General features: G+C 45.5%; 2 protein-coding genes across 2 annotated transcripts in view; one reads left to right on the plus strand and one right to left on the minus strand.

Moving 5' to 3' along the window:
• Positions 1–13,826, plus strand: part of LOC129108073 (nuclear factor of activated T-cells, cytoplasmic 3-like) — an 18,015-nt gene extending 4,189 nt beyond the window's left edge. Inside the window, 11 exon segments of the mRNA XM_054619722.1 lie at positions 52–653; positions 655–743; positions 822–927; positions 929–1,221; positions 3,682–3,844; positions 5,721–5,920; positions 6,076–6,248; positions 6,490–6,630; positions 6,747–6,802; positions 8,971–9,637; positions 11,904–13,826. Of these exon segments, the coding sequence (XP_054475697.1) occupies positions 52–653; positions 655–743; positions 822–927; positions 929–1,221; positions 3,682–3,844; positions 5,721–5,920; positions 6,076–6,248; positions 6,490–6,630; positions 6,747–6,802; positions 8,971–9,637; positions 11,904–12,049 (2,636 nt within the window). The 3' untranslated portion in view covers positions 12,050–13,826.
• Positions 13,827–13,919: 93 nt separating this feature from the next.
• On the minus strand, positions 13,920–16,244 carry pdcd2l (programmed cell death 2-like). Its single transcript, XM_054619723.1, is given in 3 exon segments — positions 13,920–15,012; positions 15,789–15,843; positions 15,846–16,244. Coding segments are annotated over 3 exon segments (1,071 nt in total). The 5' UTR covers positions 16,233–16,244; the 3' UTR covers positions 13,920–14,383.
• Positions 16,245–16,470: the final 226 nt, after the last annotated feature.

Raw genomic sequence — 16,470 nt, forward strand, 5'->3', positions numbered from 1 at the left:
ATGATCAGACATCTGATTTACATGTTGGTTCCTCTCCTGCCCCCCCCTCAGGTCCAGATCTCAATGTGACAGCTCCCTCCTACACTCAGGCTCTGGCCGAGCAGCTCGACAGCCAGGAGCTACAAAGTTTCCCCTACCTGTACAATGACTACCAGTCTCAGGGACCCCAGTACGGGGCCCTGGGGAACCCCAGAACCTTTGACTGCCCGAGTATCCAGATCACCTCCATCGCACCTAACAATCATGTGGATCCAGGATGTAACCAGGGAGCTCTTGCTGTGGGCGGGGCGGTGGGGGGTTACCCCGAGGCCTCCTGGTGTAGAGGCCAGCTCTACCTGCCTCTGGACCCCTGCTACCGGGACCCGGCGCTCTGCCCGAGCCCCTGCAGCAGCCTGTCCTCCAGGAGCTGGATATCCGACCTCTCCTCCTGCGAGTCCTTCTCCAACATCTACGACGACGTGGAGGTGGAGCTGCGCGATGCCGCCCGCCTCGCCCTGGGGTCCCCCCTCAACATGGTGTCCCCCTTCGGGTCTCCCTTGGGGTCCCCGGGCTGCGGGGGTGGGGCCTTTGGTGTGGAGCTGTGGCAACAAAAATACCAACATCCTTCAGCCTTCAGTCCGGCGCTGTCGCCCCATCAGTCGCCCCCGACAGTCGCCCCGACAGTCGCCCCGACAGTCGCCCTGCCACTCCCCTCAAACCAGTGTCACCGAGGAGAGCTGGCTGAACCGCCGGCCCACCTCCAGGTCCGTGATGTCTGATTAGTACCTTTACTTATAAATAACTGTTAAAATCATGCTAATCCCAACAAACTTCTTCCTCAGGCCGTCATCCAGACCGACGTCCCCCTGTGGGAAGAGACGCCACTCCAGCGCCGACCCCCACGCCCGCTCGCCCTCCCCTCACCACTCCCCCAGCCCGACGCCGGGCGCCTCTCCCGCGGGGCAGCGTGACGGACGACACCTGGGCAGGAAGCCCCGCCGGCAGCCTGGGGCCCCTCCTGATGTCCGGCTACCAGGAGCTGGACGTCCCCTCCAAGACCAGGAGGACGTCGGGGACCCAGCTGGGCCTCCTGGCCGGTCAGGGAGACCCGGGTCTGGAGCCCTTCCTGGACTCTCCCGGGGAGGAGGGACGCGAGCAGGACGGCCTGGCGGATCTCTTCATTCAGGTGCCGTCCCACTTCAGCTGGAACAAACCCAAACCTGGGAACCCTCCTCTGTTCAGGTGGGTTTTCTCTTAAAACAGCTATAAATACTTCTAAATGTTCTAGTTTTCTGAGCAACATGATTTAAATCCTTCTGGAGACGCTCTCACTGTGGTTATACAAGGACCGAATGGCTCGTAGTAACGAACCAGGTACCCCATATTCCCGCAGTACCCCCCACAGGACTCCCCGAGGGACACGGTCGAAGGCCTTCTCCAAGTCCACAAAACACATGTAGACTGGATGAGCAAACTCCCATGCACCCTCCAACAGACCTGCAAGGGTAAAGAGTTGGTCCGCTGTTCCACGTCCAGGACGGAATCCGCATTGCTCCTCCTGAATCCAAGGTTCGACAATCAGACGGAGCCAACTTTCCAGCACCCCCGGGGAGGCTGAGCAGTGTGATGCCCCTATAATTGGAGCACACTCTCCGGTCCCCCTTTTTGAAAAATGGGAACCACCACCCTGGTCTGCCACTCCACAGGCACTCTACCCGACTTCCACGCGACACTGAAGAGACGTGTCAACCAAGACAGCCCAACACTGTCCAGAGCCTTTAGCATCTCCGGTCGAATCTCATCCACTCCTGGCGCTTTGCCGCTGAAGAGCTTTTTAACTACCTCAACGACCTCCGCCAGGCATATGGACGAGTCTTCCCCTGAGTCTTCAGACTCTGCCTCTTCCACAGAGGACGTGTTGGTCGGGTTCAGGAGTTCCTCAAAGTGTTCTTTCCACCGCTCGACAATATCCCCAGTCCGGGTCTGCAGTTCTCCCCCTGCTGAGCACAGCCTGAGAAAAGCCCTGCTTCCCCTTTCAGAGTCGTCTCACGGTTTGCCAGAACTTCCTTGAGGCCATTCGAAAGTCCTTCTCCATGGCCTCGCCGAACTCCTCCCACACCCGGGTTTTTGCCTCAGCAACCGCCGCAGCTGCAGCCCTTCTGGCCAACCGGTACCTGCCTGCTGATTCAGGAGACCCCTCGGCCAACCAAGCCCGAAAGGCCTCCTTCTTCAGCTTGACGGCCTCCTTCACCGCTGGTGTCCACCAGCGGGTTCTCGGATTGCCGCCACGACAGGCACCGATCGCCTTCCGGCCACAACTTCTAGCAGCAGCTTCCACAATGGAGGATTTGAACATGGCCCACTCGGATTCCATGTCCCCAGCCTCCCCGGGATGCACGAAAATTATTCCGGAGGTGGGAGTTGAAGACCTTGCGGACAGGATCCTCAGCCAGACGTTCCCAGTTCACCCTCACTACACGTTTGGGTTTACCGGGTCTGTCCGGCAGCCTCCCCCGCCACCTGATCCAACTCACCACCAGGTGGTGATCAGTTGACAGCTCTGCTCCTCTCTTTACCCGAGTGTCCAAGACATACGGCCGCAGGTCTGATGACACAACTACAAAGTCGATCATAGACCTTTGGCCTAGGGTGTTCTGGTACCAAGTACACTTATGAACCTCCCTATGCTCAAACATGGTGTTTGTTATGGACAGTCCATGACTAGCACAGAAGTCCAACAACAAAGCACCACTCGGGTTCAGATCGGGCAAGCCGTTCCTCCCAATCACACCCCTCCAGGTTTCTCCGTCGTTACCCACGTGAGCGTTGAAGTCTCCCAGAAGAACTATGGAGTCCCCAGTCGGCGCCCTTTCCAGAACACCACCCAAGGACTCCAAGAAGGCCGCGTACTCCGAACTGCCGTTTGGTGCATAGGCACAAACAACAGTCAGAGACTTTCCCCCTGCGATTCCCAGTCGCAGAGATGCGACCCTCCCCTTCTCCAGGGAGAACTCCAAAACAGCGGCGCTCAGCCGGGGGCTCGTGAGTATCCCCACACCCGCCCGGCGCCTCTCACCCTGGGCAACTCTGGAAAAGGAAAAAGTCCAGCCCCTCTCCAGGAGTTTGGTTCCAGAACCAGTGCCATGCGTGGAGGTGAGCCCAACTATATCTAGTTGGTACCGCTCCACCTCCCGCATTAACTCCGGTTCCTTCCCCGCCAGAGAGGTGACATTCCACGTCCCTAGAGCTAGTCTGTGATGCCGGGGGTCAGTACGCCCAGGTTCCCGCCCCAGCCTGCCGCCCAGCTCACACTGCACCCGACCCCAATGCCTATCCCTGCGGGTGGTGGGCCCACAGGGTGGCGGCACGATGTAGCTTTTTCGGGCTGGGCCCGGCCGGGCCCCGTGTGCCAAGGCCCGGCCACCAGACGCTTGCCGGCGAGCTCCCCTCCCAGGTCTGGCTCCAGGAGGGTGCCCCGGTTTCCCTTTTCCGGGCGAGGTGCCACAACCTTGCATCGTCCGATTCATTGAGGTTTTGTGAAATGTCAAATCTTCTCTTCCCAAAATGTTTTTTTGCAACAGCTCTGTTGAAATATGTAATTTCTACCATCTAAACTTTTTTTGGGGGGAGGCCTTGAACTCCCCTCAGATATAAGTGATCGTATCACACAGCATCTGATCATTATGTGTCTGTTTCCTCCAGGACCTCGTCCCCCCCTCCTCTGGACTGGCCTCTGCCCAACCAGTATGACCAGTGTGAGCTGAAGGTGGAGGTCCATCCCAGGTCTTACCACAGGGCGCACTATGAGACGGAGGGCAGCAGAGGGTCCATTAAGGCGGCTACTGTAGGACATCCTCTCGTCAAAGTAAGATTTTTCCCTTTGCGCTTAAATTGTACAAGATTTATATTATGTTTTGTTTTCTTGTTACTTTAGTCCTAAATCTAATTACTTTAGATTTTTGTGGTCGGGTTTCTGAGTGAGAGTTTTTAAATGTCAGAGTGACATTCTGGGAATATGACGGTTCAATCACAGCCAGGTCATTTATGTGGGAAACAAAGATAAACACAAACATTAAAGGTCAAGACGTTATGTCAAGAAATGTTCTGATGGCGTTCACAGTAATATGTTTACAAAAAATATGAGCAATCCCTTCAAATATGTCAGAACTTGGTTAGCCTGTAATGAAACCCATGATAGTGTTTGTGAATGTATCTGGAATTAATCCTGAAACGATCAACAGGAAATTAACTTGATAATTCTTCTTAATCAACTAAAGTTATTAAGAAGAAAACATGTCAAACATTCTCTGTGAGGATTTTTCTCTGGTTTATATTTAATTTAATGGAATGAGGTTTGAACTGTTGGTCGGACAAAAGAAATATCCCCCTGAGCTCTAAACCGTTGTGAAAGGATATGTCCCCTAGTCTCAGTCATTTAGCAGATCTAATGATTCATGGATCCTCCATTGATGTATCAAAGAGCAGCTGAGGTCGTGTTTTTGCTCCAGGATCAGAGGACGGAGGCGAAGTAAAGCTCCATCAAGGCCTCGTATGTAACAGACACCAGCAGGTCTATTCTGGGTCTCACATTCTCAGGCCGCCACTGAAGCCAGAGGAGCTTCCTGCTGCAACATGTGTCCGAACTCACACGTTTATTTTAGGGATGGGAGTAAAATACTGCTATGGGAATCCATTTTTTACATATATGATTATAAAATGTATTTATTTTATTTTTGTCTTTTGTTTGTATTCATTTACGTTTAATTAATTGGTTTCGTTTATATTTATTTTATTATCGTATTATTTGATTCTATTTTTTATTATTAATTATTATTTATTATCTGTTATTTATTGCTATTATTATTATTATTATTATTATTAGTCATTATATTTATTTACATTTTTGTCTTTTGGTTGTATTCATTTACGTTTAATTTATTTGTTTTATTTATATTTATTTTATTATTATTTATTATTTGATTCTTTTTTATTATTATTATTATTATTATTATTATGAACTGGTCAGGGAGCTTTTTATATAGAAAATGAGAAGAACTCTTTCCTTGATTCTTGATGTAAATATGCCTTTCCTTAGTATTGAGACAGGCAGCAACAAGGTGTCATAAGATAATAACAATGGTGTCTAAAATATCCTGGTACCTTGTAGTTAAAGCTTCACCATCATGGAGGATTTATGGAACGGTTTGACATGTTGGGAAATATGATTATTTCCTTTTTGGCTTGAAAAGATTGATAAAAAAAAAAAAGCCAAGATGGCGACGCCAAACTCAAGGCTTCATAACATCCACAAACCAACGAGTGACGTCACCATGACTACGTCCACTTCTCATAAACATTCTAAGGATTGTGCTCTGCTTCCAGTCTTGATGCTCAGAGTGGCTTCAGCTCCGTACTCAACACAAAGACATTAGATTGATATTGATCTTCTCTTCTCACCCAACGGCTAAGACTCTTCCATTAAGAAATCTAATATTCTCCTATCAGGCCAGTCGGTGCATGAAAACAATAGAATATTCTGCCATCTTCACTCTGTGTTTAGTCAGAATTGGACTGATTCTGTCTGAAATACGACAACATTGAACTTTATTTTGCATCTGTCTTGCTGAAACCTTTTCTGAATGGTGAAGGTGCTTCATCTTTTGGAGTTTAAACAGTGTCTGTTGAGATGTTTGGCAGATGTTCATCAGACGTGTATCTTTGTATTTTTCTGTCTTCCCCAGTTGACGGGGTCCGTCCAGCAGCCGCTCAGCCTGCTGTTGTTCATCGGCACCGCAGACGACCGCTACCTCCGGCCTCATCCCTTCTACCAGGTCCACCGCGTGACGGGGAAGACGGTCACCACCACCTGCTGCGAGAAAATCATGGGTGGCACCAAAATCCTGGAGATCCCTCTGCTTCCAGAAAACAACATGTCCGCCAGGTAACAGAGGGTTTACACCCATGTTTGATTCTGTTTCATATCTTCTGATTTCTTATATTATATAGATTTTTAGCCTTTTGTTTTTAGCTAAATGCTACTTTCTTCCACCAGAACTTCAGTCTTTCCGTGTATCTTTTGGTCTTTCTGTTCCTCAGCATCGACTGTGCCGGCATCTTGAAGCTGCGTAACGCCGACATCGAGCTGAAGAAAGGGGAGATGGACATCGGGAGGAAGAACACGAGGGTTCGGGTCGTGTTCAGGGTCGCCATCCCTCAGCAGGACGGATGGATGCTGTGGCTGCAGACGACGTCCAACCCGGTGGAGTGCTGTGAGTCAGAGAGCTAGAGAAAAGTTTCATTTTGAAAACAAGCAGAGGAGTAAATTCAGGATATGTGAGGTTTTTTTGCTTCGTGCTCGTGCAAACTTCAAGATCATAATCAGTGAGGGTTTTTTATCTTATAGCTGAGTCAATACTTCCTTTCCTCTCTACGTAAATGTGCTGATGCTGTAGTCTGCCATGCAGCGTGGAGAAAAGCACAGATAAACTAAAGTACCACCTGGTGTTTCAGCCCAGCGCTCGGGCCAGGAGCTTCCTCTGGTGGAGAGCTTCAGTCCAGCCAGCTGCTCCGTGGACGGAGGAGAGGAGCTGCTCATCACCGGGTCCAACATCTCAGCACAGTCCAGGGTGGTCTTCATAGAGAAAGGGCCGGGTGAGGTCACCTTAAGTTCATTTAATGCACATTAAACACGTTTATATCAGATTGTGTCAAACGTTCCGCTACCTGTGTGACTCTGTTTTATTAACTAACGTGTTTTGTCCCCTCAGATGGAAGATCGTTGTGGGAAATTGATGCCAGTGTTGTGTCAGAAAAAAGCAGCGGAGTAAGTAGAAACAATTAAAAACACCATGAAAACATCTTTACATTAGTGTTCATACATCAGATTAAATGCGGGTTTTATATAACTCCTGTATTCAAATATTTTAGATTTATTTCATGGGACCAAAATAATTTTTGGAACATGTATCCGTGGATCGTATCACCTAATTAAAACCTCATTAGTGTAATTTACCGAAGCGCATTGGCGAGATGACGTTGCTCAAACAGACAGGAGTACCAGCACAGGGGCAAAGCAAGAGTTCTGATCCAAATGTCACACAATTACACAAACAAACTAACCGATTAAGGCAGAAGTAGAACACTAAATCCCTAAATTGCAGTTTTTGTCAATGGAGTCTTGTGTCTTTAAAGAGAGCACAGATAACAGAGTCAGTTCCCCGTCAGAAAGGGCTAAAAAGAGGTGAAAATATATTAAATATACCGTTCACTTAAACTGATATTGATTCTTTTAAGTGTCTAAAATACGTCCACAGCAGAACATGATCGATCTACTATAGTAATACTCTGACTGTGGAGAAGTACCTTTTAAAACCATTTAAACAACCTTGAAAAGAAAGCAGATGGACCAACCTTTAACATGATTTAAAACAATGTAGTATTCAGTGGCAACATTGGGATGTTAGAGATACAGATAAAATAAAATGTGCCAAAATATAAAAGATGTATTTTAAAACATTATAATACATTTATATTTTATAACTGGGAGGCAGTTCATGAGAAACAGTAGATCCCAATCCTCTCAGATTCTCTACGAACACAATACTTTATTGCTAGTACTAGAACTTTACTAGTACTTTGTCTGATTTATTTTGCACTCAAGTGGTCAAAAAAAAGTTAAATGCAGCTTTAAAGCAGTTTTGTTTACTTACTCTTGAACTGTACATCATGTGATGTTCTGTTATGTAATGAACAGAGGGAATGGAGCAAGCTCACAATGCATTCTGGGTCATATGTTCCTTTTTTGAATGGTCGATCGTGCAGAAAGTCAGTAGTTTTTGGAGTTTTTAATTGTTATCTAAGATGGTGAGTAAGATTCCCTGGAGAGGAAGTACAGAGAGGAAGTAAACGAGATGCAAAAGACACCAACACACCACTGAATGTAGTACATTTACTTCGATGGGAAAGTGACTCTTTTCTATTTATTATTTACTTTTGTTTCATTTCCTCAAATTGTAATGAGACATGTGTTTATGTGTCATTGTGATCATGAATGTGTTCTTCTGCTTTTGTTATCTAGCAGATGTTGCAATGCCACAAATACATGTCACATACACTTCTGTCTTCCTGTCACAAACATGTAACTGGACGCGTCTGAATCTCACGTGATATGTGGTTGCAGAGAATGCACATTAAATACGCACATAGATCTCAGTTATGAAAACACATCAGACAAACGAAACTTTTGCTTTTGTTTGCAAAGATGGTGACATAACTAATCTGTTTGGATTCAGGCATGAAAGCTAATAAAGCATCCCCTGCTTTATGGTCTGTTTGACTCTAAATGGAGCATCATTTACTAAATGAACATCATGCTGTATTGAAGAAGACTTGAAACTAGAGATTGAGACCATAAACTCATGTTTACAATGTTTACTGAGGGAATAAATCAAGAGAGAAGTAGAGTCATTTTCTCATAGACTTCTATACAACCAGAGGAGTCGCCCCCTGGTGGACAGCAGAGAGAATGCAGCTTTAACACATTAAGCTTTGACTTCACTTTTCAGAACCGAAAGGTTGCCGCCTGCTTTGAACTCTTTAAATGCCACTAAAACATTCTGGAAATCCTTTAACATTTAGTTAAGAAACAAATATGTTTAGTTCATCACATATATGACACATCTTTATTCAGTGAACATCCTTTTTTAGTGAAAAACAAACAATCTGAATTAAGGTAATCATAAATCATCAGGTTCCCACGTGTGAATCAAGGTTGATCAATAGCAGTATCATTTCAGTCTGTTCTTTCAAACATAGTAATTCATGTATTTCTTTTTCAGGCTCTTATTTTCTAATTTAACTTCAAAGTTCTGTTTTGAAATCCTTTTCATGTGAAATGTAGAAACCAAACAATAAACATCACAGAGGTTGTTCTGCAGTATTTAATCTAGTAGATTAATCTATCAGCTGTTTTTCTTCCCGTCTGTGTTTCAGTCCAGCATCGTGGTGGAGGTTCCTCCGTACAACAAGAAGACCACCGATCCGGTCCAGGTCCAGTTCTACGTCTCAAACGGGAAGAGAAGAAGAAGTCTAACGCAGAGTTTGACCTTCCTGCCCGGAGTCAGACGTCACCTCCCAGCTGCTGCTGGATTCAAAAAGGAGGAGCGCTGGGAGACGGACCACATCTCCCACAATCCATCTGGCTTCTCCCGAGACCCAGACATGGTTTATTACGACACCGTGCATTGTGGTCCTCCTTCACAGAGCGTGCCTCGTCTTCATCACCCCCCTGTCCTCCTTCAGAACCCCTCAATGTTTCCTCACGCCTCCTCTTTGCCCCCCCAGACCTCCTCAGTCCCCCTCCAGAGCTTGATTCCTCTTCAGACCGGCATCATGCCTCCTCAGACCTTCACCGTCCCCCCTCAGACCTCCTCGATCCCACCCCAGACCTCCTCGGTGCCCCTTCAGACCTCCCCGATCCCTGGACCTCAGAGGGGAAACCCTCCATCTCTGATCTCCAGAAGAGCCTTCGTGACCCCCGCTGACCCCGAGAAGGACCCGCCTCTCTCCAACCCGGGACGGGCGCCGAGCGTCAAGAAGGAGCCGGACGACGGTCCAAATCTGGGCTCCTTAGGCCACCAGGAGATCACGCTGGATGACGGTAGGAAGCCGGGCGGACTGGTTTAGAGGTTTAGTTTAAAGGTTTGGGGCCACGGCGCACTGCTGCAAAGTTATTGTTTGTGTTGTTTTACGGTATTTACCTTGTTTTTGTTCATAATTGAGACAAGTCTTGTAGTAGTAGTAGTAGTAGTAGTGGTAGTAGTAGTAGTAGTAGTAGTGGTACTACTCATTGCAGTATCATCAACCCTCTCAGGTAGGACAGTGGAGGAAAGGAAAAACCCGAACCCATCAGAACAGCATTGATTAGTGATTTTCTGGTCACTAACATTTTCTCAAGTTCAATTCACTTTACTACTAAATTCAACAGAGTTTCAATGTGGATTAATTTAACCTGCAAAACACACAAACAATGCTCGCTGGTCGAAGTCGCCAACTGGTTGTTCACCGTGACGACGCATCCTTATCACCGTGTTTACCGTGTGTATTAATCAGCAAACTCTGACCGGAGGAAACGGCCTCGATTAGACTTTGTGAGATCTGGATCTCATACGAATCCCAGTCACTGCCTCCTGTTGGTCTGTGCTGTGCAGCTGTGCGGCAGCCGGCAGCCGTGTGTGTGTGTGTGTGTGTGTGTGTGTGTGTGTGTGTGTGTGTGTGTGTGTGTGTGTGTGTGTGTGTGTGTGTGTGTGTGTGTGTGTGTGTGTGTGTGTGTGTGTGTGTGTGTGTGTGTGTGTGTGTGTGTGTGTGTCCTTCCGTCCACACTTGCTCTGTGATGTTGGTTATTTATACGACCGGGGCCCCAATGTTTGTGTGTGTGTGTGTGTGTGTGTGTGTGTGTGTGTGTGTGATACTGTGCTTCCCTCTGATCTGGGTTAATAATAGTCGGCTTGTTGCTGCTCTGAAAGATGCAGATGGGGGTTAAATTTGTTGTTGCGCCTCAGCTGTTGTTGGGCCACCCACACCCCCCCACACACACACACACACACACACACATCCTCGCCTCCCTGCCTTTAAACTTGGCTCTGACCTCAGCGGTCTGGTCTGGTCACGCTCACAGTCACAGGATTACAACTCCTGAGCTGATGATTTTTAATGATTTCTACCCAGCAGTGATTTGAAGGTCTGTCAATCAGTGTGTAGCCCCGCCCTAAAGCATCCCCTGCTTTATGGTCTGTTTGACTCTAAATGGAGCATCATTTACTAAATGAACATCATGCTGTATTGAAGAAGACTTGAAACTAGAGATTGAGACCATAAACTCATGTTTACAATGTTTACTGAGGGAATAAATCAAGAGAGAAGTAGAGTCATTTTCTCATAGACTTCTATACAACCAGAGGAGTCGCCCCCTGGTGGACAGGAGAGAGAATGCAGCTTTAACACATGAAGCTGTGACTTCCAGTGATAATTCTCTTCTTATATCGCCTTTTTCCTGCTCCAAACTATCTCTGTTACATCGACCTTTAACCTTTAGTCCACCATTGACCTCCCGCTGGTTTTGATTGGGGAGCGTCAGGTTTCACAGCAGAGCTATGTTTGGACCGGATGGATCCAGACTCAGCAGAGCAGCTTTAATACTGCCACTAATATTAATAAACTGCATCATTTCTCACCTCCGCTGAGGGCTCAGCATGTCTCACACTCAAAGTGCTGCTTCATGATGTTGAATCTGTTTTTAATTAGGAGATGCAGAGCAGAACGTGTCGCTAAAACCAGAGAACCAGAGAACTTGTTTAAAACTACAGATCTCAGTTTGTGTCCAGCTGCTCCCTCCTGTGGACGAGCTGCAACACACAGTCTGGTTTCCCCTGTTTGTGTTTATTAATATCATTCCTGCTTTATGATTCATAATTTACATTTATTTACCAGCCAAAGCAGGCGGCCGACCCGGCTGGTCATGGACTACGACCTAAAAATGAGCGGGATTTGGTTGTAAAAAGAAATGCAGTCATTTGGAGGGAAATATTTTGTCTGCAAAAACAGTGACGTCGACTAAAAACTGGTTCTTTTTTACTTTTGCAGAAATCAAAATATTGCAATGTCACTTTATTTTACAATATCCTGTAGTGCTAATATCAAACCATTTAGAGAGTTTATTGTAAACAGCGGTTTGACCAAAATAATCTAACTCAAGGTCCACTTACTAGCCTTTTTCTGGAGCTTTCAACCACTTCTTCTGGGTTGAGTTCAGAGGAAGACTTTGATCCAGAACACGCTAATCATTTGTGTCCATAAACATCTAAAGATTGTAACCGAACTGTTATGTCATAAATAATCGTGTCTCCCGTTTCTTCTTTTTGTTGCAGTGAACGAGATAATCGACAGAGACATCGGCAGCCTGAGCAGCGTCCAACCCGACCAGTTTGACCAGTTTGACCAGTTCCATCAGTACGACTGGGAGCACAAGTCGCCGACGGACGCCGCCCCGCCGTTCTGTGGAGGCGCCCCGTAGTCGCACTGCGGCGCTGCCTTCACTTCTTATTGGACAAAAACAACAAGCGATCAGGTTCTTTTTTTAAACAAAGAGCACCGAACTGAACCTCAAGTGCCTGAAAACCAGCCGGAGGCCTCCGACGAGTCTCCTCAGGGTTCAACGTCACGTGATCCTCGTCTGTCTCAGGAAGTTTAGCGGGACTCGTCCCTCACAAACCAAAGATGTTTCACGACAGAATTGTAAAAAAACAACCAAAGGGCTGAAAGTCAACGTTTTACGTAATCAGAACAATCAGTGACGTCATCACTAAAAGAAAATCATTATTTATTGGCCAGTTAATTAAGAAATCTATTTTTGATACTCTGGATGTGATCCAGTAATAAAGCTAACGAGTCCTTTCAGCCGATGGCTTTCCCCGCGTAGAGCTCGGTCTGACTCTCGGGACGGTTTACATTTCTCCCCTCGCTACGCTAACGCCGCTCAGCCTGAACTGTTTGGGTGTGAAGCTGAAGACGCTGAAATATAGAAATGTATCCTAAAGGTTGAAGTAAAAACAAAAGGAAATAATGGCTGTTCTGTGTTCTGATCAATGAACAGTGATGAGTGTGAGCTGTGATTTCATGAAAACTAGCTAGCCATCGTTAGCTAATAAGACTTATTCTGCCTCTAGCTCCGCCCACAAAAATACATCATCATGTTTACTAACAATATCTTCTGTTCTGGATTTTAGAATCAGCTTCTCTTCTGCTGTTGAGATATTGTCACACACATTTCCAACAGATCGATTCAATTATGCAACGAAACTTGATGTTTAGAGGAACTTCTACACACTCAGTGTTTTATTACAGTAGACGGAGCAAAGCAGTGTCCTGCTGTGGACGTGGGCTGTCATTTTACTTGCTTCATTATTTTATGTTCTTGTGTAAAGGTGAATCTGAAGGAACGCCTTTTTAAATCGGTATCATAAACATTTTATTGCCAGGTACATTGACACATCCAAGGACTTGGAGATCGGTGTGTCACAGGATACAAAGTGAAATAGTAGAAAGACGTCATTTTGATTTTAAAGAGAATTATGATAGGATGATAAACAAAAACAATAAGAGTAGGTTAAAATAAGTCTGTTTATAAAGTCTTTAGTGTCTATTTAAACACAATAACTCGAACAAAATAACCTTCTGTGCGGTAATCTGAATGGAGTTTGGTGTCTTTGTAGAGAGAATAGAGCAAACTAAGCTAAACTTAAAGGGACAGTTCTTCAGTGCCACCAGACTCCTTTGGTAAAAACAGTAATTTTACATTTCAGAAGACAGGAATCGCTGGTCTCCTGCCTCCTGCATCATAAAGTTAGTTTGTTTTATTACAAAATCTCACAATAACACAAACTAACTAACAGAAGGAGGCAGCAGTAGAGCAGAAACTCCTGTGTTCTGAGAGGTTAAATCACTGTTTTTGTGAATGGAGTCTGGTGTCTTTGCTCCATCTACTGTAGTAAAACACACAGTATGTAGAAGTACCTCGAACAAACGCACTTCTAAACATCTGAACTGTCCCTTTAAGGCACTCCTGTGACTCCTGGTTCTCAGAGCAGTAACATTTGATTACAGCGAGGGTCAAAGGTCACAGCAGGTAATATAAACTAGCTGCAGGAATGTGATTAAAGGGTAAATCCGCACTAAATCACACAGCTGATACACCGCTGTTCATTCAACACGTGTTCTCCGTATAACATGACAATCTTTGGCTTTAAATAATCTGTTTTTATTTTGTTATAAAAAAAACATTTTCAACACTTGTTTATCATTTATTCATCCTTCTTTTATATATGTATATACCTGTGGGTATCTAGCACTCTATCAGCAGCTCATTTTGATATTTCCTCTGGTTTAAACGTCTTTTTCTAAAACCAGAAGCAGCTTTTTGCAGCATTAAACAAAAACATTTGGTTGGAAGAGGAAATAATAACAGAATCTGCTCATATATTTTAAAAATGTGGGATTTTTGCAGCATTTTTTCAGGCGCTCGTCCTCATCTGATTTATCTTGACTTCACTTCATTGATTAGGGTCCGTACAGTCACTCTTTAAGGTTTAACTTTGGTGGTGTTTCACGTCCGTTTCAACGCAGACAGCTCTACTGAAGTCACACATGTTCTCTGTTGCACTTTAAACCATCAAAACACCCAACGGTGATGTCACTGTGTCCTGGAGTACACTTCAACATCACAGCAGCAGGGTGAGGTCTTCAAAAACAAGACTTTGAGATGCTGAGAAGATTCTTCGGTTATAAAAGCAGCCTCCAAAATCTGATCTGTTTTCCTACTTTTTAAATAAAAACCAAACGACCTGCTCGCTCATTTAAAGAGCTGCTGGTCTGGGTCCGTCTGAACGAAGCAGAACTCCTCCACAGGTGATCCTGATCCTGATCCGGATCCTGCCGTCCAGCAGCTGTCTCTGCAGGTGTAAACCAGCACCGTCCCAAACTCCAGCTCCGCCTCCACGCCGCCTCCATCCTTCCCCCTCAGCAGACTGACCAGAGCCGGCATCAGCTGCAGCTCAAACGTCCTCGTTCCTCCACAGGAGCCGCACGCCGTCACCAGCCGGTCCAAGTCGGCCGGCGGCTCGGAGATGAAGAGCGGCTTCCCTCCGTGAGAGTAACGCAGGATCTGCTGAGGACAGAGCGAGATCTTCTTCATGAACCTGGAGAAGACGGCGTCTCCGTGCCGGGCTCTCGTCTTCTCGTACTTCTCCTTCCCGCCATCGCCGCCGCCATCGCCGTCCTCCAGCTCTCCCACCGCCACGCCCTCTCTCCTCTCGTACTCCTTCAGAAGCTTCCGGGCGTGATGAAGGTCGTCTTCCTCTCCGCACAGATCCGACTCCTCCACCACGCTGATGAAGAACTCACGGAGGACGGGGACGTCATCCTGAGAGTCCAACAAACGGAGGTCCTGAAGCTGGCTGCTGACATCAAACTCACCGGATGCTGGGAAGTAAAAAGAACAAAATAAATAAATCAAATGACCAAAACGAGTTCACCTGACAGGTAAATATTACAGTTCCTGTTTAGATATGGAAAAACTTGTTCATGTCATTTAACTACAATCATTTTCATCTGCACTCTCAGGTAATTTAGAAACAGTGACATCTTTAGAAGTACAAGATCTTTGATTTTTGACCATCTTACACAAAAGGACAAAACAGCTGAGAACTAGGACAAAGAACAAAGCTGAACAAATAAATGTAAAGAGCAGACAATCCTAATATACAATAAATAAATATATAAAATATATATATATATAAATTAATAACTATATATATAATATATATATATAATTAATAACTATAAATATATATATAATATATATATATAAACAAATATATATAAAATAAATATACATTAATAAATAAATATATATTAATATATATATAATAAATATATATATATATTTATTTTAAAAAAACACAGATGACATGTCTACTTCGATGTTTCTGTAAATTATAAACAATATGAATATAAATAAATATAAATCTTCAACTGAAAAGTAAAAGTACAATATATATTCTCTTGGAATAGTGGAATAGAATAAACTGTATTAAAGTAACAGTACTTTAGTAAATATACTTTCCATAAAAAGCTGTAAATGTTTAAGTTTAAAGATTGTTTTTAAATCAATATAAATATAATATAAAATTATATTAATAAAAAAAAAAAAAAGAAATAAAGTTTATTTGTAAACATACAGTATTTATATTTATCACCTCCTCCCTCCTCCTCCTCCTTCACACCTCCTCCCCCTCCTCCTCCTCCTCCTCCTCCTCCTCCACCCCCCAGTCATCAGCGGTGTCACACCAGTCAGTGGCCGCCAGAGGAGCCTCCTGAGGCGGGTCAGGCCTGCTGGGTGTCCGCTCCTCCAGACTCTGGGACCGGAGCGCCGTCCACGTGTCCGAGCGGCCGCTGCACGCCGCGCTCGTGCACGCGAACAGGTGGAGGTTGCGGTGGTAGGGCGAGCCCTGCAGGGGGCAGTACACCTGCACCACGTGGGCCAGCGGGGCCCCGCAGCGCCCGCAGCGGGGAGGCGTGCGGGAGGCGTGCGGGGGCCAATCCGGAGCCCCGCCGAGCTTGTTGGTGAGGCAGGAGGAGCGGTGTCGTTTAGAGTCGAGCTCTGCGTCGCACAAACCGAGCAGAGCAGTGGGGGCCGCCATGACAGTCTGCAACCACGGAGCGGAAGTGACGTCTGCGAAACGGAATGACGTTTTGTGACATTATTGACAGTTTAAGATGTAAGAAAATACAAATACGTAGTCAGTGAAACTCAGCAGTTAAAAATGAATAAATAATAAATGTTTATTTTAACGTAATAAATTTAAAAATGAGAAATTTATTTGCGAACCGGAAGTGACGTTTGCGAATGGGTTCCGCCATTAAAACATTAAGATGTAA

Source organism: Anoplopoma fimbria, chromosome 19 (assembly GCF_027596085.1).
Source record: "Anoplopoma fimbria isolate UVic2021 breed Golden Eagle Sablefish chromosome 19, Afim_UVic_2022, whole genome shotgun sequence".
NCBI lineage: Eukaryota > Metazoa > Chordata > Actinopteri > Perciformes > Anoplopomatidae > Anoplopoma > Anoplopoma fimbria.